Raw genomic sequence first — 26,691 nt, forward strand, 5'->3', positions numbered from 1 at the left:
GTAGAGATTCCAGGATGCATTTCCCCATATGATGCTCTTTGTGCTTGACTGCTAGGTGCTCTGTGGTCACCTCTGGAAGGCGCTGTGCAACAGCTACCTAGCCTGTAGTGGAGTACGCTGGTGCAAATACAGTTAGATCCTGTGGTAAAATCAGACCACATATACTGAATTGTGTTGACTTCTTAGCTGCATGTCTCTGCCAGCTATGAAACTGTACTCCTTAAAATATTTACTTTTTTTAGAATGTGGTTCTACTGTGAAAAGTTACTCCAAAAACAGCATGCCGCCCGGTTCCTTGTTTACCGTGCTCCAGTGTCTTCCAAAGCACATTTACTCGGTTGGCAAGTATAAAGATGGTTTTTGTAACAGCCAGCGTTGCAAACCCTTTTTGGGATCTGAAAGTCAAGCTGTGTTCTTTCTTGCTTTTACATCAGCACTAGTAATGAAGATTCTGCAGGCCTATATCTGCCCTCAGAATGCTATATGGAACTCCATTACCTTCAAATTCGCCCGCTAACTTCATTAACAATTCTGATGCTTCATGAGCCAGAAAAGAACTCAGCCCAGTCTCCTGTAATTCTGTTGATTCTGCAGGACTAAAGAAGTGAAGAGTATCAAAATAACTGAAAACACACATGGAACAAATCTTTTGAATGAGAAGGTAACTTTTCAGAGTAGAACGACTCTTTGAGCACCATAAATGCTAAGCTTCAGTGAAAATTGTATTGTGAGGTCATAGTTTAATAAGACATTTAGATATCGGCTTTAAGATTTTGGTTTAAGAAGAATGACAATATACTGAAGCACAGGAAAAGTTTGTATATGAAGTATATTTAATGAATCAAAAGTTTGTATAGACCGCTGTGGAACAATGGCTTTCCTATTTAAAAAACAGTGTATTTGTATGAATATAGTTTTGGATGGCATTCATCTTTAAACATGAGAACAAACTGGTTTACTATTTAAATTGAATATTATATATAAAAGACATCACAAATATTCATTCACTGAACACCAAAAAGGATGCCAGGTGCTACTACACGCCTGGTAGAAAATGTCCTGGACCATGCCCAAAAAGCTTATAATCAAAGGCACTGATTCTGTAATTTAGTCTGTGTGAGCAGACCCTCCATTTAACTCACTGACGCTTTGAGAATGAGTGCAGGGGTCTGCCTGATAACAACTTATAGCATCGGGGGGCTAAATTTTTATGGAAATTTTCTGGTGGGTGTTTGTTTGTGTGTATGTGTTTGTTTTAATTGCCCTAGTTTACATAGACCATCTCAATCTGTGCTCAGGCAGCGTGACTGCAATACTACAAGGTGGGATCACACTTATTACTGAAACATCTCAGGCAAAAGTCATGGGATAATTGATAGGATAGAACTAGCTTTGTTATGCACTACTGTTATTGATGACATTGGGTAAGCATTCTGTGGTAAAGAGTGAGCTTGGCTACAGTGCTCTAGAAGGTCATGTTGCTGTTTATGAATTAGTTCTGACACAGGCATGAGCATAACCTGATGCAGGCTTTCTTCCCTTCCAAAGAACCACTGTGTCAAATCTGATTAATTTTAAGACGGTTGTTTTATTCACTCTACTAAATATTCATATTTATTTAAATAAAATAAACCATTTTTATATCAGATTTCACTAAAGAATCCAAAAGTTGGAATGTTTTTTTCCCCCATATGAAACACGACATTTTTGTCACAAGTAGCTTGGGATGTTCACTCTTTTTGACTTGCATGCATTTAAAGTGCATATCTGTTCAAAAGAATAACAGTCCTGCCATGCAGAAGGTATAGGCTCTCAATATGAAGCAGAAACACAGTGTTTCTTCCCTACTTATTGTATCTTCCTTTTTAAAGAAGGATGACTCCAAATTGGGCATTCCATCTACTCTCATAGTTGAAATCTGTGGGTTTTGGCCCCTCTCTAAAATCTGGACGCACCACTAAGCCAGCCTGAACTGGTGGCTTGAACTATGGGATAAGAAAACCTGGTTTTACTTTCCTGACTATTTGGTGTGAGACTGCTAATCAAGGACCTGCTCCTTAAGACTACTGGGCATATTGTCTTTTATTGAATAGTGCCATTGGCTTGGATGGGACTACTCACATAAATAAACGCACCAAATAAGTGCTTGCAGGACTGGGCCCTTGAAGACCAATTTTACTAAAATTACACACACCTTTTTTTGTGTGCAGACTCTGTTTAGATTGTTTACGCTTCAAAATAGCACTGCAGTTTGATCTACTCATGATGACTTCAGGCTTGACTTGTTTTATATGCATAAATGAATTTTATATAGGTTTTTTGAAATGCTGACTAAAAGTAAGTGTGGAATATGTGTGATATTTGTACTAGTAGTCTTTCACAGTTCAGCTTCTCACAGAGTTTAGAAATAATTCCAGTATTTCATGTTAGGGTTAAATACCACCACACAATTGAAGAAGAGCTCTGTGTAAGGTTGAAAGCTTCTCTCTCACACTAACAGAAGTTGGTCCAATAAAAGATATTACTTCACCCATCTTACCACACAATTATGGCATTTATCTCAGTGGATAGGGCTTTAAAAACTATTTAGTATTCTAGACTGTATTTTCTTTGTGTGTGTGAGACAGAGAGAAATGAGGTATATTTTTTGCAAAGAAGGGAATTCAAACTTAATTTGCATTGTTTATTATTTTGGAGTTTTCCATGCCCATTTTTTTTTTTTAAGCTACCTTACAAAGGGTTTACTCATTAGCCCCATTTTATGGCTTGAATTAATTGTAGTTTTTCTTGCTGAGCTGTATTATTCAGTTTGGGTCAATTGAGTGAACCCACTTATATTGGAACAACATCCGTTGGCGCGTAATACTGATTTGAACTAAAAAGGAGTATGAAGCGTTTGATTAGATTTTTGTCCAAACAACAGTCAAGATCCCATTTATTTAGCATACCAAACAGAAGTGTTCTGATAGAATTATCGTTACTTTTCTGATCTGGCAAAGACTGACTATGTATACAAATATGAAATATGATAGTAAAGTATAGAATCCAAAATGGACAGAGGGAGTGGAAAAACTAGCAGCCACTTAGTGTAACCGTGTGTCCTTCAGCAGCATAAAATTCCGCATACGAAGACCTGCGGATACAAAGGGTGATGTAGTCTGAAAAGCTGGGACACTCAGGAAGCCCGGACACTTATCTCCTGAGGGATTGGGTGGGTGTGGGTGTGGTTTTTTTAATTTTTTTTAATTAGGCATTTGCACTCAAATAATTGGCATCTGTCATATGGTAAACGTCAGCAGCTGTCTGAAGTGCAAGACTTGTGTGAAAGCAATGCAGGTGATATTGGCACTTTGGATTAAAAAGCTGATCAGATATGTTTTTTCCCTCTTTTCCACCCTCCCTGCAAATTAACTTTCACTTTTTGCAAAGAATAGGTGGGAATTACCCTAAGGAGAATGAAGAAGACACTTCTGTGTCATGCCACCTATATAAATTAATATGATCTGTGTGAAAGAAATGAAGGCCTTTATAGTCAATGTATACTTGCTGTATTATAAGCTATAATTTACATTAGGCATCTGACTTTTAAAGTATTTTCATTTTATAGACTATAAACAGTGTTGAAGTCAAGTTATAAGTATTTCCATTCAAGTTGAAGTGTTCACATTATATATATATGTACACCCACTTATCCCCAAAAGTTTCCATATTTAGAAAAATAGTTCGATCACTGGTTTTGAAAACACTGTGCTGGTGTGTGTGTGTGCACACATATTAGTCATTTGGAGCAATTGAATGACTTAATGGTGAAGAAGACTACATTTATTCTGCAAAGTTAAACTCTAAATCTCAAGAGATTGTACATAAATCCTGGACATAAAACCTGCCACTTGTGACCCCTTATCCTATTATGCTTATATAAATAAGATCTATAAATAAGGGGTTATCTGCAGATATGAAACTAGGAAAAACAAACCATTCTCCTTTTCCAAGACAAGTCACTGGGACAATTAGTCAACTCAGATTGGGTATGGCATAGCTGGACAACAGTGTGTACTGGCATCAAATCATACAAATATTTTGGTACCTTCTATTAATAGTAACTAGCCACGACAACCTAGAAAGTTATCCAGATGAACTGTGCCAGTTACTTCATCATAGATTTTTGGATCAGATTAAGTGTCTTCAGTATCACTTTCTGGAATTTTGGAAACAGTGCTTCCTGAGTTTTCTGCAAAAGAATGTTCGGTCATTAAAGAATTTCATCTTTGAACAAGTCTTTGTTTAGTAATCAAAGGTTGTGCTTTCTATTTAACCTTACTGGATGTTATGCACCCTCATTGGGTGCACTTGCTGTTCGTGGTACCTTGTCTTGGTTGCTCTGGGGATTAGCACTGACGAGGTTTTTTGCCCTCCTCTGATGGTGTCTCTCCTGTCGTCCTCTGGCCAGCTGCCACACAAGGGGCTTCCTCTTCTTGACTTGGCCCTCTGGTCTGGTCACCATGTATGTTTCCCCTCCCGGGTGGTGTATCAAAGTCCCTCCATACAAAATGGCAGTCTTCCCTTTACTACTCTGACCGTGCCACTCCTGCAGTGGTTAGTAGGGGAACCCAGATCCACCTTCTACTCCAGGTCCCGGCTCAGGAGCCCCCCGCCACATCCTCCCTGAGCACCGGGCCGGCCCCAGCGTTGGGCTGAGCCAGTGGCGGCGCCCCCCCCCCCCCCCCCCCCCCCGCCAGAGTGAGCTGGGCCCAGAGCTGCGGGCAGCCTCCCCGAGCACCAGCTCCTCCTGACCCTGAGGGCCCACTGAGCAGCCAGCCTTAGCAGTGCGGCGAGAAGCAGGGAACCTTTGGGGGTGGGGAGTGGAGTGGGGGTCTCCAGTTGTCCAGCAGCGGGTCAGCGGCAGCGCCAGGGAAGGCTATTATAGCTGCTGCCCATGTGTGGTGTCCTGCTGCTGGAGCTTTTCCCACAGGGAAGGACTCTCTGACAGTGGGGAAAGGCTCTGGTGAGGGGTGTGTGTGTGTGTATGTGTTGGGAAGGGGATGGGGGTGTGGGGAGGGAGGCAGCGGGGAAAGGCTCAGGCAACTTTCTACTCCTGAAGCCTTTCCCCAAACCAGGGCCTTTCCTTACTGCCATGAAGGGCTCCAGCAGTGGGGGAGTTGCTGAATCCTTTCCTCATTGCTTCCTTCTCTGCCAGAGCCTTTCACTGACACATGTAGCTACTACAGACTCCTGCCAGTGGTGTATAGGGTAGATTTTGCTTTATTGGCTGAGTAAACAAGGAACTTTGTCTTCTGAAGAGGAATTGTATTTATGGCCTTTTCATCATGACAGTGCTGCTGTTGTGAGATTTATGGCGCCATGCTCTTTATAACATGAAGACTAGGGGGAATAAACGCACAGATTGTAGTTCTTTTCTAGCATCTAAAGTATCTTATTGCATACGTGGCTGCTCTCATGAGTTCTTAATTATAAAGATGTGATATGTCCAAAAGTTGTTTGTTCTGGAGGATGGCAATTCAACTTGGAGTTGTTGCAAGATCAGAGAAGTGAGCTGTAGCTCATGAAAGCCTATGCTTAAATAAATTTGTTAGTCTCTAAGGTGCCACAAGTACTCCTTTTCTTTTTTAGAGATCAATACGTGGCCATGAGAAACTTTCACAAGATCAGTTTTTCCCCTTTGTGTGGTGATGGGGCATGCCTCACAAGCTGCATTTTTGGCTATGACATGGCACAGTTCAGGTGGCATGCTTTTTTAAAAAAAATAAAAAGAACATACCTTACACTGTAAGAAAAGGCAAGTTATGCTTCATGTCTTTGGCCCTACCAAATTCACGGTCCATTCTGGTCAATTTCCCAGCCATAGGATTTTTAAAATTGTAAATTTCATGATTTCAGCTATATAAATCTGAAATTTCATGGTTGCTACAATCTTACTTCAAGATTTGTATAAGCATTTTCCATTTGGATGTTTCTTGGATACTTAATTAAAAAACGTTTAAATAGAATGATTATGCCTAAATAAACTTCTCTTATGGTTGAACTACTAATTAAATATAGAATATTTCCATAATGGATTTGTCATGGATGTGGGGATTGGGAAGAAATAATGCTGTGGTTGAGTATAATCTGTTGATTGATGTATGGATCCACACTCACAAGAGTATCACAAACCCACATGGTGTCACAGGTTGCTAAATTTTGCCTTTAAATCTGAGTTAGCTGAAAGATGTGTGATATCATATGTTGCTAGATCTTTTAGCTACCCTTTTGAAGAAACTCTAGTGTCTTATGCCAACCATCACATGAAATATCTAGTCATTATGAAACATGTTCTAGATATGTTAATTTTGGAGAGTATAAGCAGCTTGTACATAGGTGTAAGACATGACTTGGTAAAGTATCATTTTGTTTTTTTGTTATGTTTTGTTTTGTGTCCCCCCTCCACCCCCCATTAGCATCTTAGGACCCTGTATCTATTTGAAACACATGGGTTGGAGGCAGGATAGTTCAACATTGTTAAAGTTTAGAGCAGAAACTGTCAGGCACCTCAAAAACATACATTCTTCCACTGGTTGGTACTGTCCACCTGTAGAGCTGAGATTAAATTGATGTTCTAATAATTTAAACTAATCAAAGTCCGAACAGTTTCAACAGTTGTTTAAAAACCAGTGTTTTTTTTCATTTGAAAGTAAATGAAGGGAAACAATTACTCCCTTGCAAAGTTTAGCATGGAATAAGTTATGGCTAAAGTTAAAAAAGAAAACCAAACACACACTCAGTATAAGCATTTATAACTGACAAGCTAAAGCAACTTGAATTTCAGAGGAGACCACTGAAATTCACAATGCTTACAAAGAGAAATGTATTGGATTCTTCAAGAAATGTAGAAAATCTGCATGTATGTATGTTTCTGGTTTCTTCAGAGAAGGGAGCTTGCAGTGTCACCGTGCATGTCTTTGCTCATCATTGTGTGGTAACTTGAAAGGTGCTATTGTAATGTAGATACAAATAATGACTTTGTAATAGTTACCCGTAATTGTGGGTACTCTATAGGTTTAGATATTACTATCATATTTCAATATAACTTGCCATATGTTATGTAATTTATTCATGGTACACTACATGAACAAACTCATCATGATCCAGTGTGTTACATAATAAGTAAAATGCCTGCCTTAACAGGTATTAGAGGGATGGCACATGAGTGCTAGTATGAAATTGGTCTTTAAAGTTGGATGAGTAGAGCCAGTAAATAATCAGCTATATAAAAGGTTCATGCCCCTTCAGTTACTTAATTCCTTCAGTTACTCAAGTGGCTGCCATTAAAGTCAACAAATGCTGACATTCATGCCAGAGGGTGGCATGAAAAGCTCTTTGGCTTGGCATGCAGAGAGTCTCTGCTTTGTGCACCATGACAGAGCAGAACAGGCAAAGTGAAACTAATAAAGGATGTTGTCAATTCTACTTTTTTGCTATGGCTACACATGGGATAGAGCAAAGGAGGGGTTAGGACTGAATTGATGCTGAACTATGAGCAAGGGATGGGGAAGATGCCAGCAATTAGGGAAAATTTGGGAGAGGTGGAGGGAGAAGGGAAACAACCAGAAAACAAGGGGGAGGGGGAAAAAGAAGTGAGCAGGGAATGCTAAGGGAGGAGAGGAGCTGAAAGAAGAGAAGAAAAAAGGAGAAATAAACACAGAAATGTCACTTTTGACTCAGTTCACAGTAGTTCTAATGAATGCAGTTCTGTGTTTGAGTGTCTGTATCGCTTTTGTGGTTTTTTTTTTTTTTTTTCTTTTTCTTTTGGTATTCAAAAGAATGATCATCTAACTTTTTGTCATAAGATTATGTGTTACTGTAAGGAAGGCCTCAATCCTGCCAACATTTACCTGCTTAACTTCACTCACCTGAATAGTCTCATTTAAGTCAGTAAGATTACTTATGTTCTTGAAGTTTTAAACTGGTACATCTTGACAAACTGGAAAAATGGTTGAAAATAAATAGAATGAAGTTCAATAAGGACAAATGCAAAATACTGCACTTAGAAGGAATAATCAATTGCACAGATACAAAATAGAAATGACTGCCTAGGAAGGAGTACTGCAGAAAATGGATCTGGGGGTTAAAGCGGGTCACAAAATAAATACAAGTCAAAAATGTAATGCAGTACTATTGTGAAAGAAACAAACATCATTCTGGGATGTATTAGCAAGAAGAAGGAAGGAAGAGTCAAGAAGTAATTCATCCACTCTATTCAGCACTGATCAGGCCACAACTAAAGTAAATACGTCCAGTTCTGGGCACCACACGTTGGGAAAGATGTGAACAAATTGGAGACAGTCCAGAGAGAGAAAAATGATTAAAGGTCTAGCAAACAAGACCTATGAGGAAAGGAGGGGGGGGAATTGGGTTTGTTTAGTTTGGAGAATAGGAGAAAAGACTGAGGGGGCACATGATAACATCTTCAACTATGTAAAAGGTTGTTGTAAAGAGAAGGTTGATAAATTGTTCTTTCTCCACCAGGACAGGATAAGAAGTAATGGACTTAAATTTCAGCAAGAAAGATGTAGATTAGACATTATTACAGTTAGGAACTTTTTACTAATAATTAAGCACTGGAACAAATTACCAAGGGAGGCTGTGGAATCTCAGTCACTGGAAATTTTAAGAACAGGGTAGACAAACACCTGTCAGGAATGTTTGTGCAGGGGACTGGACTAGATGACCTATTAAGGTACCTTCCAGTCTATGGTTCTATGGTAAGGATGCATGCAGGTTTTGGACCTTAAAATGTTCTTGCTCTTAGTGCTTAGTGAAAGCTAGTGCATAAGTTAATTTTGGCAATGTTTGTTCAAAATAATATATTACAATCTAAGAATTGTTTTCTGTGTGTTCAAATAGACATTATTAAAATCTCCTCCATAAAGACTTTATTTATAAAAAAGAAAAAAAATAGGTATAGTTGAATAGCTACATAGTAAAACTTAAGTATTTGTCAGAAGCTGTGATGGTTCACATGTGGTCGATTAGAGATTCCAGAAAGTGAGGTGTGTTTGTAGATCCTGATTCAGGGAAGTATTTAAGTGCATGCCTAATTTTAAGCATGTGATTAGCCCTACTAATTACAATGGGACAAATCATATGCTTAAAATTAAGCATGAATTTAAGCACCTTGTTGAATCTGGGAATTAGGGTTTAATTCCCCAAACTAACTCTCTTAAAAGCCTGACTAAAAATGAGAAACAAAACTCAGGTTCAGAACAAACGCCCCTGTTACATCAGGGAATTGCTTCTCCTAGAAATGTTTTTACCATGTCTTCTTGAATGTTTGCTTCTCAAGCAAAATATTCTGCCATTAAAATATCTTGGCTGCCTCTTTTGTTTTATATATATCTTCATGTATGTGTGCATTTCTCTACCATCTTTTTCCTTGAATAATCCTGTAATATGCAGAGGCAACATAAAAAGCAAACTGTTTTTATACATCACCATGTGAATTGACAACTTCATACTCTATTTACAATATAAAATTATCATGCTGTTGGAGTAAGACTCTTAAAAGAAAATAAATCAAGGAACTGAAAGTATTCTAAATTTTGCTACTTACTTTCATGTATTTTAATGCCAGTGTCCAACAGCTAACTGTAATGTGTTAATTAAAAAAAAATATTTTGGCTGTGGTGTTTTTAAAATATTACCTGGAAGAAATAACAAACAAGTCTTCAGGTGTGTTGGATTTGTACTAATGCTGGAATGCGAAAACTCATATGTTAACATAGACACTGGCTTAAAAATCATATTTTAATCATTTTGCAAATTGCAATTAAACGTTTCTCATTTATCAAATGTATGTATTTTTTTGAAAAAGAAAATATGTAGTTAAAAATCACCTTGGGACTCCCAAAGCAATGCAAAGATCACTGCTTAGTTGCAGTTTTATAACTTCTCTCCCAACTAAACGAAAACAACCTAGTGTGTTATGCAGATGATCCATTTACATTTCTCCAAAACATTTCTATTTAATTATTCCTATAAAATGTGGGGAAAACTTTCTTAGACTTCTGTATGTTAAGATTTGACTTAAAAACGTATTTGACAATTGTACACGTGAATAAGGATACAATGGATCAGGAATCAAATATGAGCCTGCTTAAATAATTTTCAAGATTTTCTGGTTCACGTGTAGTGATATTGAACTCTTTAGTCATAGGCTTTAATTTGTGCATGGTGCTGACCTGATGCTGTGCAGGGACACTCACTGCATCCCTTCATTCAATTCACTCTAATTATCCCCAACTTCCTGGGGAGCCTGCTTGGAACTGGCCATGAATGTTTGTTGTTAAGTATTAAGATATTAGGCTACCCTGGTTACATGTAACAAAGTAGTTTTAGGCTGTGAATTTACATATAGATGATCAGTACAGGAAGCTGAAATTATATTTGTCATGATTTTATTTAATCAAATACAAAGTATATATTGAAATAATAAAACATTTTGACAGTGACTTAAGCTTGGATCAAATGAAATGCGATTTAATGTTATTTTGAGTTCTTGTACATTGATGTTTAATTTCAGTGCACATTTTAGAAGTGGCTATGGTATGTTAATTATCTTTGAAACAATCAGATTTGTGTGCATATTTCAGGGTGGTGGTAATTATTTTTGCTGGGAGCATCTGTTAATGCAGAATTTTGCGTCTTCAGGTTCATGTGAAAATGGCGGATGAGGCTGTCTGTGTTGGCCCAGCTCCCACCAGCAAAAGCTACCTCAACATGGATGCCATCATGGAAGCCATTAAGAAAACCAGGGCCCAAGCTGTGAGTCTGAATGAGTCTATCTGCTGCAGCTGTTTCATATATAGAAAGCAGAAAAGCCAGAGTTTGTATTTTAAAAAAAAAAAAAAAAAAAAAAAAGTGATTGAATATGCTATTCCAGTTAGTTCATGTCACATGAGTTAAATGTGGCCGAAATCGCTACTGGAAATCAAAGGCTTTGTAGCATCTGGCAGTTCTGGTCGCTGATCCTGCAGGTGGCTGCTGGATTCAGCTTTCACACCAGGGAGCAGCTTCAGTTCATTCCCAAATTTGCTTGGGGAAAAAAAAACCCAATTAGTTTTGAGCACTAACCCTTTCCATGCCATAACAGCTTTTTTTTGATGTTTTTATAAATTGTGTCCAAAAAAGGCTTTTGTTTAAATTCGTTTTTAATCATTTTTAAAATTACACACACAATTACACTTGCGAAAAGGTAAATGGTGCATCCAATAATTATTTTTGTTTCATAGTGTTCCACAAAATGCACATTAGCATAGATGGGTAAATACGGCTGCTGTTGTCTGCCCCCCTCCCATCCCAATGGGCTGGAGATCCCAAGTTTAACAGGGATTATATTGGAAAAACAAACATACATATAACTGATTGGAATAATGCTTTTTGCTGTGGTACCAGTGAATTAAATACGTTACTATGTACAAAAACATCTTTAAATAAAATTTGATGGATGGAATCAGTCAACACCAGTAATTACCCTGGAGTGGCTCAGTTAGTATTACTGTTTCTTTTGAAATAAATGTGTTTCAGTATGGTGCTTGCAAAAAAACCAAAACAAAAACCCTTTGAAATTAAATTTACAAATAGTACAAATGCTTACACTGTTTGAGAAAATGAAGATAAAAATAGTTTATTCTATAATCTTTAGTCTGTCAGAATGTTTCTTTAGTTGACTGTTTATATAAAATAAAAAGTGCTGTTTTTGTGTAAATATGCAGAATTTATATTAGAGTGGGGATAGCACGTGGGGATACATAATTTTGATCTGAGGACACATTGCTTTCGTCCCTGCTGAAAAAGCAGAGCACATTATCCCAATGATCGCTAGCAGTGCTAGGAGCATTAGAGGTGGTATAACTTTTAATGGTAGACACTAGAACTACTGTTAACATCTAATGCTAAAACAATTTTTGGGAGGGAATAGATGGGGCGGATGGTTTAAAGAGGAATAGAATGGGTGTGGTTGAGGATACATGTTGAGATATCTGTAGTAGGAGAAGTGTGGCAAAGAAAGAAACAAAAAAGATCATAGAATATCAGGGTAGGAAGGGATCTCAGGTGGTCATCTAGTCCAACCCTCTGCTCAAAGCAGGACCAATCCCCAACTAAATCATCCCAGCCAGGGCTTTGTCAAGCCTGACTTTAAAAACCTTAAAGGAAGGAGATTCCACCACCTCCCTAGGTAATGCATTCCATTGCCTCTGTCACTAGGTTGCCTCCCTCATTCAGTAAGGGGCCCACGCTTTCCTTGACTTTCTTCTTGTTGCTAACATACCTGAAGAAACCCTTCTTGTTACTCATAACACCTCTTGCTAGCTGCAACTGCAAGTGTGATTTGGCCTTCCTGATTTCACTCCTGCATGCCTGAGCAATATTTTTATACTCCTCCCTGGTCATTTGTCCAATCTTCCACTTCTTATAAGCTTCTTTTTTGTGTTTAAGATCAGCAAGGATTTCACTGATAAGCCAAGCTGGTCACCTGCCATACTTATTATTCTTTCTACACATCGGGATGGCTTGTTCCTGTAACCTCAATAAGGATTCTTTAAAATACAGCCAGCTCTCCTGGACTCCTTTCCCCCTCAGGTTATTCTCCGAGGGGATCCTGCCCATCAGTTCCCTGAGGGAGTCAGTCTGCTTTTCTGAAGTCCAGGGTCCGTATTCTGCTGCGCTCCTTTCTTCCTTATGTCAGGATCCTGAACTCAACAATCTCATGGTCACTGCCTCCCCAGTTCCCATCCCTTACTTTTGCTTCCCCTGCTAATTCTTCCCGGTTTGTGAGCAGAGGGTCAAGAAGAGCTCTGCCCCTAGTTGGTTCCTCCAGCACTTGCACCAGGAAATTGTCCCCTCCACTTTCCAAAAACTTCTTGGATTGTCTGTGCACCGCTGTATTGCTCTCACAGCAGATATCAGGATGATTGAAGTCTCCCATGAGAACCAGGGTCTGCGAGCTAGTAACTTCCGTTAGTTGCCAGAAGAAAGCCTCATCCACCTCATCCCCCTGGTCTGGTGGTCTATAGCAGACTCCCACCACGACACCACCCTTGTTGCTCACACTTCTAAACTTAATCCAGAGACTCTCAGGTTTTTCTGCAGTTTCATACCGGAGCTCTGAACAGTCATACTGTTCTTTTACGTACAATGCAACTCCCCTACCTTTTCTGCCCTGCCTGTCCTTCATGAACAGTTTATATCCATCCATGATAGTACTCCAGTCATGTGAGTTATCCCACCAAGTCTCTGTTATTCTAATCACATCATAATTCCTTGACTGTGCCAGGACTTTCAGTTCTCCCTGCTTGTTTCCCAGGCTTCTTGCATTTGTGTATAGGCACTTAAGATAACTTGCTGATCATCCCACTTTCTCAGTATGAGACAGGAGCCCTCCCCTCTTGCGCTCTTCTGTTCATGCTTCCTCCCGGTATCCCACTTCCCCACTTACTTCAGGGCTTTGGTCTCCTTCCCCCGGTGAACCTAGTTTAAAGCCCTCCTCACTAGGTTAGCCAGCCTGCTTGCAAAGATGCTCTTCCCTCTTTTCGTTAGGCAGAGCCTGTCTCTGCTTAGCACTCCTCCTTCTTGGAACACCATCCTGTGCTCAGATAATCCAAAGCCTTCTCTCTGACACCACCTGCATAGCCATTCGTTGACTTCCACGATTCAACGGTCTCTATCTGGGCCTTTTCCTTCCACAGGGAGGATGGACGAGAACACCACTTGCGCCTCAAACTCCTTTGTCCTTCTTCCCAGAGCCACGTAGTCTGCAGTGATCCACTCAAGGTCATTCTTGGCAGTATCATTGGTGCCTACATGGAGAAATAGGAAGGGGTAGCGATCCAAGGGCTTGATGAGTCTCGGCAGTCTCTCCGTCACATTGTGAATCCTAGCTCCTGGCAAGCAGCAGACTTCTTGGTTTTCCCAGTTGGGGCTGCAGATAGATGACTCAGTCCCCCTGAGGAGGGAGTCCCTGACCACCACCACCACCACCTGCCTCCTTCTCTTGGGAGTGGTGGTCATGGAACCCTCATCCCTAGGACAGTACATCTCATGCCTTCCAATCGGCGGAGTCTCCTTCTGCACCCTTCCCGCAGATGTATCATCTAGTCCACTCTCTGCATTAGTACCTGTGGAGAGAACATGAAAATGGTTGCTTATCTGTATCTGCATTGCTGGTACATGGATGCTCTCCTTTCTTCTGCTGGAGGTCACATGCTGCCAAATTTCTTCACCGTCCTTCTGTACCCACTGCGCAGCCTGCTCTGAATCTTCAGAATGTTGTGTCGGTAGAAGCATATTCTGACGTCCGTCCAGGAAATCTTCAATTTCTCTGGTGCAACGCAGGGTCAATACTTGTTTCTCCAGACCTTGAACCGTCTCTTCCGATATGGAGACCAGCTTGCACTTTGTACAGACAAAGTTGCTTCTGTCCTGTGGAAGAAAGACAGACAAACATGGCACATCCTGTGGAGGTAACAACAGCTGAACGCTCCCCATCCATATTACCTTCCTTCTAAGAGCTTCTTCAGGTGCTGTAGTAACTACTCAGAGAAGCCTGCAAGATGAAAGCTTCAGTGGGCTCTCCCCAGGCGAACTCCCTCTCTTAGCCTCTCTGCTGTTCACCGCTCAGCTGGTTCGCAGCTGACTGGCTTTTTATTCTCTGATCATATCTCTGCCTCTGGAGACAGTGCCTCCCTTCTGTCAAAGACAAGACATGCTGCCTCCAGAAAAGCCAGTTCAGACAATGCATGTTAACAGATGTGATTTGGTAGACCCAAATCACTTAACCTATGCTGAGGACAAACAATCTTGAAATGTTGAACTGATTTAAATAATTGGTGAGACACACTGTCCCACCTTGACATGTCCAACTGTCTGTGTATTGATTTCTAGTCTTTGAAACCTGACAAATTTTAAAACTCACCTTGGTTTTTATTTTCAAAGGTCCACCCAGGATATGGATTTCTTTCAGAAAACAAAGAATTTGCCAGGCGTCTGGTAAGGTGTTTTTTGTTTTTTGTTCATGAATCTTTTGCAAAGCACTGGCATGGGAAGGTGTCATAAATGCAGTACATTAATTGGGAACCAGTGTCTTAGAAGACCTGAGAACATGGTTGTTGCAGCATATTTAGAGATTAAACTGCACATATTCCAGAACAGCACTCTAACATGAAGAGATGGATTGTGATTGAACATACCTGAAATATCAAAATATCCATTCATAGAACACTTAAAGGTTATATTAAAATAAAGGGATTCTGTCACTGGGGGAGGGGGACATTTTAATGGTATGTCTGGATTTTTGTGTTCTGAGAAGTGGATGGTGAGGATGTTGAAAGGATTTTCCCATTATAAATTTGAATTTTATAATATTACTGAAAAGTATACATTTTCACATGTAATTAACTATGTTTTTATAATACAAAAGCTGACTGAATTTATTAAATTTATTTTAATGATTGAACCAAGGACTTAGTTCTGCCAATACTTTTATTGGGACTATTCAGTTGCATAAGAGTTTTTATGATTGGGCCTAGAATGAAAGAGCCAAATTCATGATGAGGAGCTTGATTTGTGCATCCACTGAAGACAATGGTAAATCCCACATTGTTTCTAGTGGTGTAGGATCTGGTAATTTAGTTTTACTATAGTCTGCTTCTCAACTTTCAGTAGAAAATTGTTCTTGTCTCCTTGGACCCAGAGAGTCATTAGAGCCAATGGGCAAAAGCTTCACTGTTCTTTACAAGCAATTCCTGTCTCAGACTTGACAAATTCACTACCCTTAATACACCACTCATAATCATTATTGGACGCATGTACATGTAATATGTCAGGAATAATGTAACTACACTTAAAACTATGCCTTAAGGTCTTGTCGGGAAAGTGAATCGGGAATCATGTGTCTCTTTGCTGGCCAATTCAAGCAAGAGGGAGTTGACGCTCCTCTCTGCCTAGCTGTTTATGTAATGTTGCAATGGTAGACAATTGAGCAATACAACACAGAAAAGTCAATGGAAAACCATCAAAGATAAACTATATACATTAAAACCATTTGGAGGTGAAAAGGGAACATTATAACAGTCAGGGGATTTCCCTGCTTAGGAATAAAGACAAAAGACCGCTGCAGTATATCCGGGGAGAAGGACACTGCATCCATTCGCTGAGGAGACATTTTGTTGAGCGGAGGTTTTTCATGAAAAATTGGATCCTGGTTCCTGAAAAACCAGCCAACTTTGCAACAGACTGAATCTTTGGAGAGAGAACCTATTTTATTAGATAGGAAAGATAACTATTAATAAATGTAAGCCCTAGTTCACATTTTATGATTTTGTTTTGTATTTTGACCATTTCTTTCCTTCACACTCTCGTTTTTAGTGGAGTTTGTTCTTTTGTAAATAAACCTACTTTTATATTATAACTGCTGATAAGTGCGGTGCATTATACAGGAGTGGTAACCTCAGGTAAAACTGGTAAACAGGGGTACCATGTTCCTTTGGGAGTCGAGGTTTGGGAATTTCTGAGAGTAGCCAGTCTCAAGGGGCTGCATATCACAGGAGAACACTTCAAGGGACTTTGGGGAGTGGGGTGCACCTATTGTTAATCTGCAAGGCAAAAGCAGGCTGGCATAGCCCAGAGGAAAGTGCTTGAGAGGCTCACAAGCTGGTGTTAGGGACCTAACCCCAGCTATCACAGGCAAGACTCCCTCTTGCTGGAGGCAGGAAGTAACAAGGTGACTCTCAATCCTGGGTACCCTGAGAACCATCACATCTCCAACCATGTAACTTGATTACGTTTTAATTGAAAAGTGTGACTTGTTTAAAGCTCACATATTTTAAGTAGTAAGGAATATTTGTTACCATTTTGAAATAAGTAATTAAGAGTATTTGTACCCTATTATTCATGTTTGAAGCATGAGTGTAAGGAAAATACAAGAATGGAGAAAAGCGTTGTGACATTACAGAGGATATTGGTAAATAGTCCTTGGTTTCCCTTGTCTTACCTGGTCTGTGCTCATTTTGTTCAGGATTCCAGCTGTAAGGTGGGGAAGGGGAAGGGCGGGGCTTAGATGCCCTGGGTATCCAGCTTTAATGGATGCCATCCCCCCAGTAAGGAAACTTTAGTTGTAAGTGGAATACAGAACCCTTGCTATTTTTAATCACCATGCTGCAAAAAGCAGACAAATAAACAAGAGCCCAGATTCTGCATGATGCTAAATGCATCCTGAAAGTTGCTGAGCATCATAAAATCATAGAATATCAGGGTTGGAAGGGACCTCAGGAGGTCATCTAGTCCAACCCCCTGCTCAAAGCAGGACCGATCCCCAATTAAATCATCCCAGCCAGGGCTTAAAAACTTCTAAGGAAGGAGATTCCACCGCCTCCTAGGTAACGCATTCCAGTGTTTCACCACCCTCCTAGTGAAAAAGTTTTTCCTAATATGCAACCTAAATCTCCCGCACTGCAACTTGAGACCATTACTCCTTGTTCTGTCATCTGCTACCACTGAGAACAGTCTAGATTCATCCTCTTTGGAACCCCCTTTCAGGTAGTTGAAAGCAGCTATCAAATCCCCCCTCATTCTTCTCTTCCGTAGACTAAACATCCCCAGTTCCCTCAGCCTCTCCTCATAAGTCATGTGTTCTAGTCCCCTAATCATTTTTGTTGCCCTCCGCTGGACTCTTTCCAATTTTTCCACATCCTTCTTGTTTTATATAAACTAAAGTTGGAAGGAGTTGTGGCTACTTGGTACCTTCCTGGTTTGCCCCCCAGATCTGGTAAAACATCTTAAGTTTTAACTTTGTACAGCTAGCAGTTTTTCCATTCTAATTGCTCTGACTGCGTGAAGAACAGTATGTTGGCCAGAGCTCAAAATGACTCCTTTTAGTCATTTTGTTTTTAACTGTAAGTGAATTCTGTTCCCACTGGATTACTCTAGTATGATAGCTAGTTTTAGTTAGCAGTTTCCTTAAAAATATAAAAAGAAACAAAAGTATTTGCTCATGTTGTATAACTATTCTGTTGTATATTTTGCTGTCAAACTTTGAAATTTGGTAGTCATTATCCCAAACTGGGCACATTTCCTAGTAATCTGGTGGTTATTTGGTGGTGTGGATTACACTCTGGGTGACAATCTGGAACATTCTTTGGGCAGAACTAAGTAGAACGAAACAAAGGGGATTTCCCTCCCCCTCAGAATATCTGCCGATTCTCATTTGTATCTGTGAGATAAAATGTCTAGAAGCGTATTCAGATCTGGCTGGTGCGATAAATTTAAAATATTTTTTAAATTGTTTTTCACAAATTTGCTCACTCTGTTATATAAAACCAGAATACAATTTATAATGCTTTAAATTAATGTTTACTTTTTAAAAATGCTCTATATAAAAGTTGCATTTAAGGCCCAATCCTGCTCCCATTGGGTGCAGAATCATGCTCTCAGAGAACTAATTAATGTAATGATTCCTTGTCTTTCTTACTGAGCATTATTGGTATTTCTCATCCATATATTTAGGCTAGAAACTGAAGGCTCATACATTTCTCTTCATTCCGATCTATCACAACTGTCATGAATTAATGCTAGGGCTGTCAATTAATCGCAGTTAATGCCTGCGATTAACTGAAAACAAAATTAACACATTAATTTTTTTAAATGGTGTTAATCATATATCTCTGGGCGGGGAGGGAGGCATTAGCTGCAGAGGGACCTAACAGTGTCAGAACAGGTGTAGTAACCCAGTATGCCTCCAGAGGGTGGGAAGAGGAGAGAAAAGGAAGTGGCTCCCATCCTGGCTCCAGTAGAGAGATAGGGATCCTGCTCCACCATGCCCCATTGCCCCCGTACAGCTCCTCACTCCGGGTGGAGGGGGGGTCCCCCATGGAGAACAGGGGCCTGGCGAGCTCAGCCTCCCTGCACCAGCCTCTCCTCCCCTGCCACATGCTGAGTCCCTGAGGTAAAATCCACCCTCCCTTGCAAACAAGGACTCACTCAACTGAAGGGAGCCCACCTAGCTCAGTAAAAGGAGGTGAGCCTGGTGAGCCCAGTACCAGAAACCACTCTTCTAGCAGCTGCAAGACACCTCCTTCCTCGTCCTGTACCGGACATGGCTTGCTTCACCTCTTCCCCCCCCAATTCTTCCTGCCCATCCTCATAGTCACCCCTGTCCTCCTGGACTCTCCTCCTGCACAAGTCATTGCTTGCTAATGCTCCCTGAACACTGAATGCAGATTTCTAAGATGAAACTGCCTTCCTCTTTGGACAGGAGGTGCACCTGGTGAGCTCAGAAACCCAGCTCAACAGGAGCAGCATCAAGAATTCACCTTTCTCCTGCACAACACCCCTCCCATCTCCAGAATACTGACTTTCTGAGATTAAAAAAATCTTATCCCTTTAATAATCCAAGACTCCTCTGGAGACGCATACATAATAAAGGCTAACCCAGCTGCAGCAGGGGAAAAAAAGCCTCTTGTACAATTCACTCTCCTACTGAATGCTAAAATCCTGAGGTAAAATTTTTCCATATCCGCAACAAGGACTGAGTGGATTTGCAGGCTCTAAAGTTTTACATTATTTTATTTTTGAGTGAGTTATATTAAAAGAAAAAAAAATTCTACCTTTCTGAGTTCAACTTTCATAATAAAGAGCTTGCATAACAGTAGTTGTACGAGGTGAATTGAAATACTATTTTTTGTTTTTTGAAGTGCAAATATTTGTAATAAAATATATAGTGAACAGTGTACGCTTTGTATTCTGTATTGTAACTGAAAGCAATATATTTGAAAATAGAAAATATCAAAAATATTTAAATGGTACTTTGTTGTTTAACAGTGTGATTAAAACCGCAATAAATCGTGATTAATTTTTTTAATCTCGTGATTAATCACGATTACTCCTTTTAGTCGCTTGGCAGCCCTAATTAATACACAGTAGCATGGGTTGGGTTTTTTTATTTTGGGGTTTTTCTTTGCTCTCATTGGTTGCTCTTCATACTTTAAAGTAATGATAAAATACATTTATGCCCTGATGCAGCCATATACATCAGAAGCTATTCCACACAGTTCCACAAAGGTAAAAAGGAAATAGACTAAACATTATAAAGTCACTGTTCTGTCTATAAGAGCAATAACGAGCTGAAAGCAGAGCTTTGTCTTTAATTAACACATGGAAGGTCAGTTTGCATGTAATCCTATTGTGTGTGATTTGAACAAAAGCATGTCGTCTTGGTCATTATTGCTGAAATGATTCATGGAAAAACACACAGCGACAAACAGTTCTACTAAAGGAAAGTAATCTGCAATGGTTTTAACACGCTGATCAAATAATCTGTTTGCCAAATTATTTTCCCTTTTTTCCCCGCTTGGTTTTTCTTATTCCCTTTAGCAAATAAATGAAATGCAAGAGCATATGCATAGTTGGGATTTTAAAAAAATCCTGTGAGTTTTGACAAAGTATCTTTTGAAAAGTGAAATTTACTTGCACCTGAAAATCTGAGGTGGTGTTTGAAAGGATCCTATCAAAGCCTGTTTCTAAGAGTCCACTCAGTCACCTCTCTAGGTTTATCCATTCCATTTTCCTCTGATGACTTAGAAATGTAGTGGACCATTTTTTTTTTCTGTATTGAAGTGAGGCTCTATTGTGGATTTCATAATCCAAATTTAAGGTCAATGTCTCAGATATTAAGACTTTTTTTTTAAATGTTTTATGATTTTGTAATTTTAAATAAACCAGTGAGGTAAATAACACTGAAGTTTGACGTACACTGGATACTTAAATTCTATTTTAATAAACTGATAAAATGTACATCATCAAGCAAGTGTGTTGGGTACCTGAGAACCCTATTTTACATTCTAATGTTGTTTCACAGGTTTGAGATTTCCAGCCTATAAGTCTGTTAATGCCTTATGTAGAGAGAATGATTTATTAACTGAGGCTACTTAATTCAATGCACAAATAAGTCATTACTTGTAAATGCAATTATAAGCATAAACTACAAGTAATCAACTTGAGTTTTGCTGGTGGAATAATTGAATAACATCCTGTATTGACAGAAATCTAAAGATGGAGTTGTCAAATTTCATTTCCTAATAAAAATAGATTTTGAGTATGTTTAACTGTATGTCATGGAAAAGATTTTCAAAGGATCAAAAACAGTCTAATGAGCGAGGACCACACAGTAGCACCACCGCCACCACCATCCTATACACTGCACTAGGAATGCCTGGGAGTTACCAGATCAGCTATAGCAGTGCAGGTGGAGAGAGTTGGGGCAGGCCCATACTTGGAGCATCCCGTTACACCTTGCATGTTGTCCCAGTGGCCCATTCCTCTCTGGGGGCTCCACACAAGGCAGGAGTTTCCCGAGCTCCTGGTGGATGAGGGAGAGAACAGGTGACGGGCTGGGCTACTTCAACCACCCTCTAGACTCAGCACCTGGCTCCAGCAGCTCATCCATTCCCTTTCCGGGATTACCAGCCTTCTCCTGTTACAAGCTAATACTTGTTTGTTAGTCCTGAAGCTCAAGTGGCACAAGTTTGAGGTTCAGGGTTCAAACCGTGATGATGATGCATGATGGGGTAGTGTGTGTTGCACATAATGGTGTCTGTTTTTACCTTTTTAATTAAACTAAACAAAACTAGAAAATCACTATGAAAAATCTGTTAAAAGAACATTATTTAGATTACAAAGTTAAATGCTTGAAAATTAGGAAATGCTATACTATTTTTTTTCCACAGGAATACTGTTCCATTCCGTGTATGGGAATATATACACCAAAGGGAAGAAATAAGATTGCACATGCAACCTTAAATTTAGCATTTTCTTAATTTTTGAGTGCTTGACTTTGCAACCTAAATAATATGGTTTTAACAGGACTTTTTGGTATGTAATCTACAGTAGTAGACATGGATGAAGATCTTGGTTCCATTCTGATGGTGATATACAGATCTTCACTTTTGCAGTACTTTGACATTTTCATTAAAAACTTTTTTTTTGTTTTAGTGCTCTTCTAGTAATTACTGTACAACATGGCTAAGAAAAGAACAAAGCAGACAGTGCTATTTTTTTAACCTTTGAAGGCTATATTGAGATTCTTGGTGGAATTAAATTAAAAAAAAAAAAACCCTTAGCAAAATAACTGAAGAAACAAGATATGTATGGAAATAACTAATATAACTCTTGTTTTTCCTATTACCTCAAACTACTCTAATTCTTTGTGTGGCATTCTGTGTAATAAGAATCTGAAGCCTGTGCCTACAATGAACTCAGTGCAGGTGGACCCATGTCTCCACAGAGCTAACTGCAGAATTCTCACCTTTAAAGTGTAAGCTTTGGTGGTAGGGAGTAGAGACTTCCCTTTGTGTTTACAGCACGTCATGTACACTTAATGGCACTGTGTAAATAAGTAGGGGGATTTAATTTTGCTTGAAGGACTCTGTCTTGTTTTGACTCAGTCTTGACAAATTTGTGATATGTGGTGATGAGGATGCTATTATGCTGGCACAGTCCTAGCGAGACACTGTATGCAGATTTTTCTCAAAGCCTAAAAATGAAAGGAAGGAAAACTGACAACCACTTATTTGCTTTGACCCTTATCTTCCTTTAGTTCTTCAAAATACACTATTTAAGCTTGAAATATAATGGGTTGAAATTAGTTCTATTTTGGGAATTGTTGGGTATGAACTAGGGCTGTCGAGAGATTTAAAAAATTAATCGTGATTAATCATACTGTTAAACAACAATAGAAAACCATTTTATTTAAATATTTTTTGATGTTTTCTATACTTTCAAATATATTTATTTCAATTACAACACAGAATACAAAGTGTACAGCACTCATTTTATATTTATTTTTGATTTACAAATATTTACAAATATTTGCACTTAAAAAACAAAAGAAATAGTATTTTTCAGTTCACCTAATACAAGTACTGTAGTGCAATCTTTGTTATGAAATTTGATCTTAAAAATGTAGAATTATGTACAAAAAATAACTGCACTCACAAATAAAACAATGTAAAACTTTAGAGCCTACAAGTCTGCTCAGTCCTACTTCTTGTTCAGCTACTCTAGTTTGTTTACATTTGTGGGAGATAATGCTGCCCGCTTCTTGTTTACAACGTCACCTGAAAGTGAGAACAGGCATTCACATGGCACTGTTGTAGCTGGTGTCGCAAGATATTTTTACGTGTCAGATGCGCTAAAGAGCCATATGTCCCTTTATGCTTCAACCACCATTCCAGACATGTGTCCATGCTGATGACGGGTTCTGCTCAACAATGATCCAAAGCAGTGTGGACCAACACGTGTTCATTTTTATCATCTGAGTCAGATGCCACCAGCAGAAGTTTGTTTTTTTATTTGGGTCGTTCGGGTTCTGTAGTTTCTGCATCAGAGTGTTGCTCTTTTAAAACTTCTGCAAGCGTGCTCCACACCTTGTCCCTCTCAGATTTTGGAAGGCACTTCACATTCTTAAACCTTGGATTGAGTGCTGTAGCTATCTTTAGAAATCTCACGTTGGTACCTTTTTTGTGTTTTGTCAAATCGGTAGTGAGAGTGTTCTTGAAATGAACAACACGTGCTAGGTTATCATCTGAGACTGCTATAATATGAAATATATGGTAGAATGTGGGTAACACAGAGCAGGAGACATACAAGTCCCCTACACGGAGTTCAGTCACAAATATCATTAACGCATAATTTTTTTTTAATAATCATCATCAGCATGGAAGCATGTCCTCTGAAATGGTGGCTGAAGCATGAAGGGGCATATGAATGTTTAGCATATCTGGCACATAAATACCTTGCAATGCCTGCTACAAAAGTGCCATGTGAACACCTATTCTCACTTTCAAGTGACAGTGTAAATAAGAAGTGGGCAGCAGTATCTCCCATAAATGTAAACAAACTTGTTTGGGTGAAGGAGAAGTAGGACTGAGTGGACTTGTAGGCTCTAAAGTTTTACATTGCTGTGTTTTTGAGTACAATTATGTAACAAACAAAAAAACTACACTTGTAAGTTGCACTTTCACGATAAAGAGACTGCACTACCCTACTTATATGAGGTGAATTGAAAAATACCGTTTCTTTTGTTTGCTCATTTTATATTATTTTTTATTCCAAATATTCGCACTGTAAAAGTAACAATGTACACCTTGTATTCTGTGTTGTAATTGAAATCAATGTATTTGAAAATGTAGAACACCCAAAAATATTTAATAAATCTCAATTGGTATTCTATTGTTTAGCAGTGTGATTAAAACTGTGATTAATCGCGATTAACTTTTTTGAGTTAATCATGTAAGTTAACTATGATTAATCGACAGCCCTAGTATGACAATGATAAAAGTATGTGGAATAGGCAGATATTTGTGCCATTCACATTTGGGGAGCCCATTGTTTGAAAAAGAGCCTCTGGCACCAGCCCCTGCAGACTCCTTTCTGAGCAAGCCCATTCTTCAAATGGCAAGGAAGACAGGAGGTATTCACATAAGTTCTTCTCCTAGGCCCTAATCTTATGAGGTGCTGAATGCCTTGGACTGCCATAGAGATCAGTAGTAGATAAGGGTGTTCGGTGTTCATTAGGATTGGATCCCTCGTGAAGCCCATCTCCTGATTAGTGATGAAACAGAGCAGACAGTCCTGTTCAGATTTAGCAGGTCCCCAAACCACCCTCTGGAAGAGGAAGTATTGAATATACCTCATTAGGCTTATTTGGATGTAATAAGCCATGTGTTTGGGCTACCTTCATAAACATGCTGAACAAAAAAGTAGCATGGTAAACCTGCTCTCTGACACATGAGTAGCTCTGGTCAAAATACTGACAGCGAACCTTAAAATGAGAACAAACTTTTTATTTTCTCTACTGTTTATTTAAAGGGATAGTGTCAGGTGGTTTAGGCTCAAGATTTAGATTTTGTAATTCTTCCCCTTGCCCCTCAGTATGTACAAAACTAATTTTTTATGAGGTTATGTGTTTAACTTACAGAATAAATGGGGGGAAAAAAGAAAATAGTGTTTTGTTTGAGTGTAAACATTCACCTGCAGTATTTGCAACTCAGACGTTGCAGTGCTGTGCCAGTGCATGAGATCCAGAAAGTGAAACTTACTAGTCTTTTTTTTCCATAGGAATGAAATACAAAAAGTAAACAGTGTTTGCTTTTAAATAAGTAGTCAAAAGTAAATTAGAATTGTAAAACTTTTAGTTAAGGTGGTATTGATAAATAGCCTAGGGAAATCCATTTTCAAAATACTTTTAACCTGACAGCATCATTTTAAAACATACACTCTTTTTGGTAACATAATTTAAACATATTCACATTGTTCTGTACTCTGTGGAGCATATTTCAGTCACCCATTTCTACAAGTTTTAGGAAGTAACAGTTGTTTTCATTAACTATCTGCTTAAAAAGTCCTAATAGTAGAGTAGAAAAATGGTATTAGTCTTTCTCTGGAAGACATTACAATACATTGGCAAATACCAGTACAATATCAGGGTTCAGTGCTTTAAAGATTGACTAGGATAAATAGTAATGAATGCCGTTTATACATTTTGTACGATATCTTCCAAAATCCCACGTTTCTGCAAGTAGGTTGGGTACACCGTTACTTTGACTAGCACTTGCAAATACTTTTTTTTCATGTATTAATACATCGAACTTCAACATTTTCAGGTATGTTTTTTAGAGGCTATCTGGAAAACTCGGTCTATTAAATAGATAATCTGTATAGTTGGAAAGAATGGCATGGTTTTTGAAGAAAATGCACACCTTTGTCTTCTGTATATATAACTTGATAATATTTGCTGTGACCCTGTGCTTTGTATGTTTGGTTTTCTTGTTGACCTTGTGCATACAGGACACTTTTCTCCTCTTATGTGACAGAATCTAAATATATTTCATTTACCTTTTATTTATAAAATATATCCTTGTTTTTAAACTCCATATTCTCTTGAAACGTGGTTTCAGCCAAATTCTTCAACCTGTTCGATTCCTGTGGAACCACTTGATTAAGTAGAAACGATACATTAGTTTAGGATCATTTGTCACTATGTATCATGGGGCAGCCTGACTTTTTAAATGATTTAACTGTATGTATGGGATAGGAAAAATGTCTTTCTTTAATAGGGGTCATGTAATTTTTCCCATGAGGTGCTTTTCAACAGCAGTTCTGGCACATTTAATGAGGTGTGTGGTACTGTAGACAAGTGGATTTGTGGAATTCTGATTTGTAAAATTCATTATTTTTTGACATGCTGTGTAACCACAATAGTTTTGTTTTTGTTTTGTTTTCTCCCCCTCTAGGCTTTCCATAAGACTTTCAGTTGCTTCTGAAATGTTTTCCCTCTTCAAGCCATATTTGGTTTATAGTATAAAATCAAGATTTTTTTTTTCTAATTACTTGGAAAATTGCATCTTGTGGTCTACGTGTGTGTGTGTGTGTGGGGGATTTTGCAAACAAATCACCAGAAAATTTCCTTATTTGATACTGGTAATACTATTACTGCTCACATTGGCTGGCTCACTTTACAATTATTGATTGGGATGACACAAACAAGCTTGCCTTGCTTACAATAAGCTCCCCATCTGTCCATTCTCTATCTAATACACTTGTTAACTTGTAGTGTTCTGGCATAATTGATATACGTTTTTG

At 38.9% G+C, this 26,691-nt stretch overlaps 1 protein-coding gene across 8 annotated transcripts in view; it reads left to right on the forward strand.

Annotated features, from left to right (window-relative positions):
* PCCA (propionyl-CoA carboxylase subunit alpha) overlaps nucleotides 1–26,691 on the forward strand; it is a 391,797-nt gene that overhangs the window by 37,630 nt on the left and 327,476 nt on the right. For all 8 annotated transcript variants that reach the window (XM_037896419.2, XM_043535149.1, XM_037896417.2 and 5 more), the window contains 2 exons: nucleotides 10,708–10,821; nucleotides 14,992–15,045. In XM_037896419.2, the coding sequence (XP_037752347.1) occupies nucleotides 10,708–10,821; nucleotides 14,992–15,045 (168 nt within the window). The remainder of the gene's footprint in view (nucleotides 1–10,707; nucleotides 10,822–14,991; nucleotides 15,046–26,691) is intronic.

This window comes from Chelonia mydas, chromosome 1 (genome assembly GCF_015237465.2).
Source record: "Chelonia mydas isolate rCheMyd1 chromosome 1, rCheMyd1.pri.v2, whole genome shotgun sequence".
Lineage (NCBI taxonomy): Eukaryota > Metazoa > Chordata > Testudines > Cheloniidae > Chelonia > Chelonia mydas.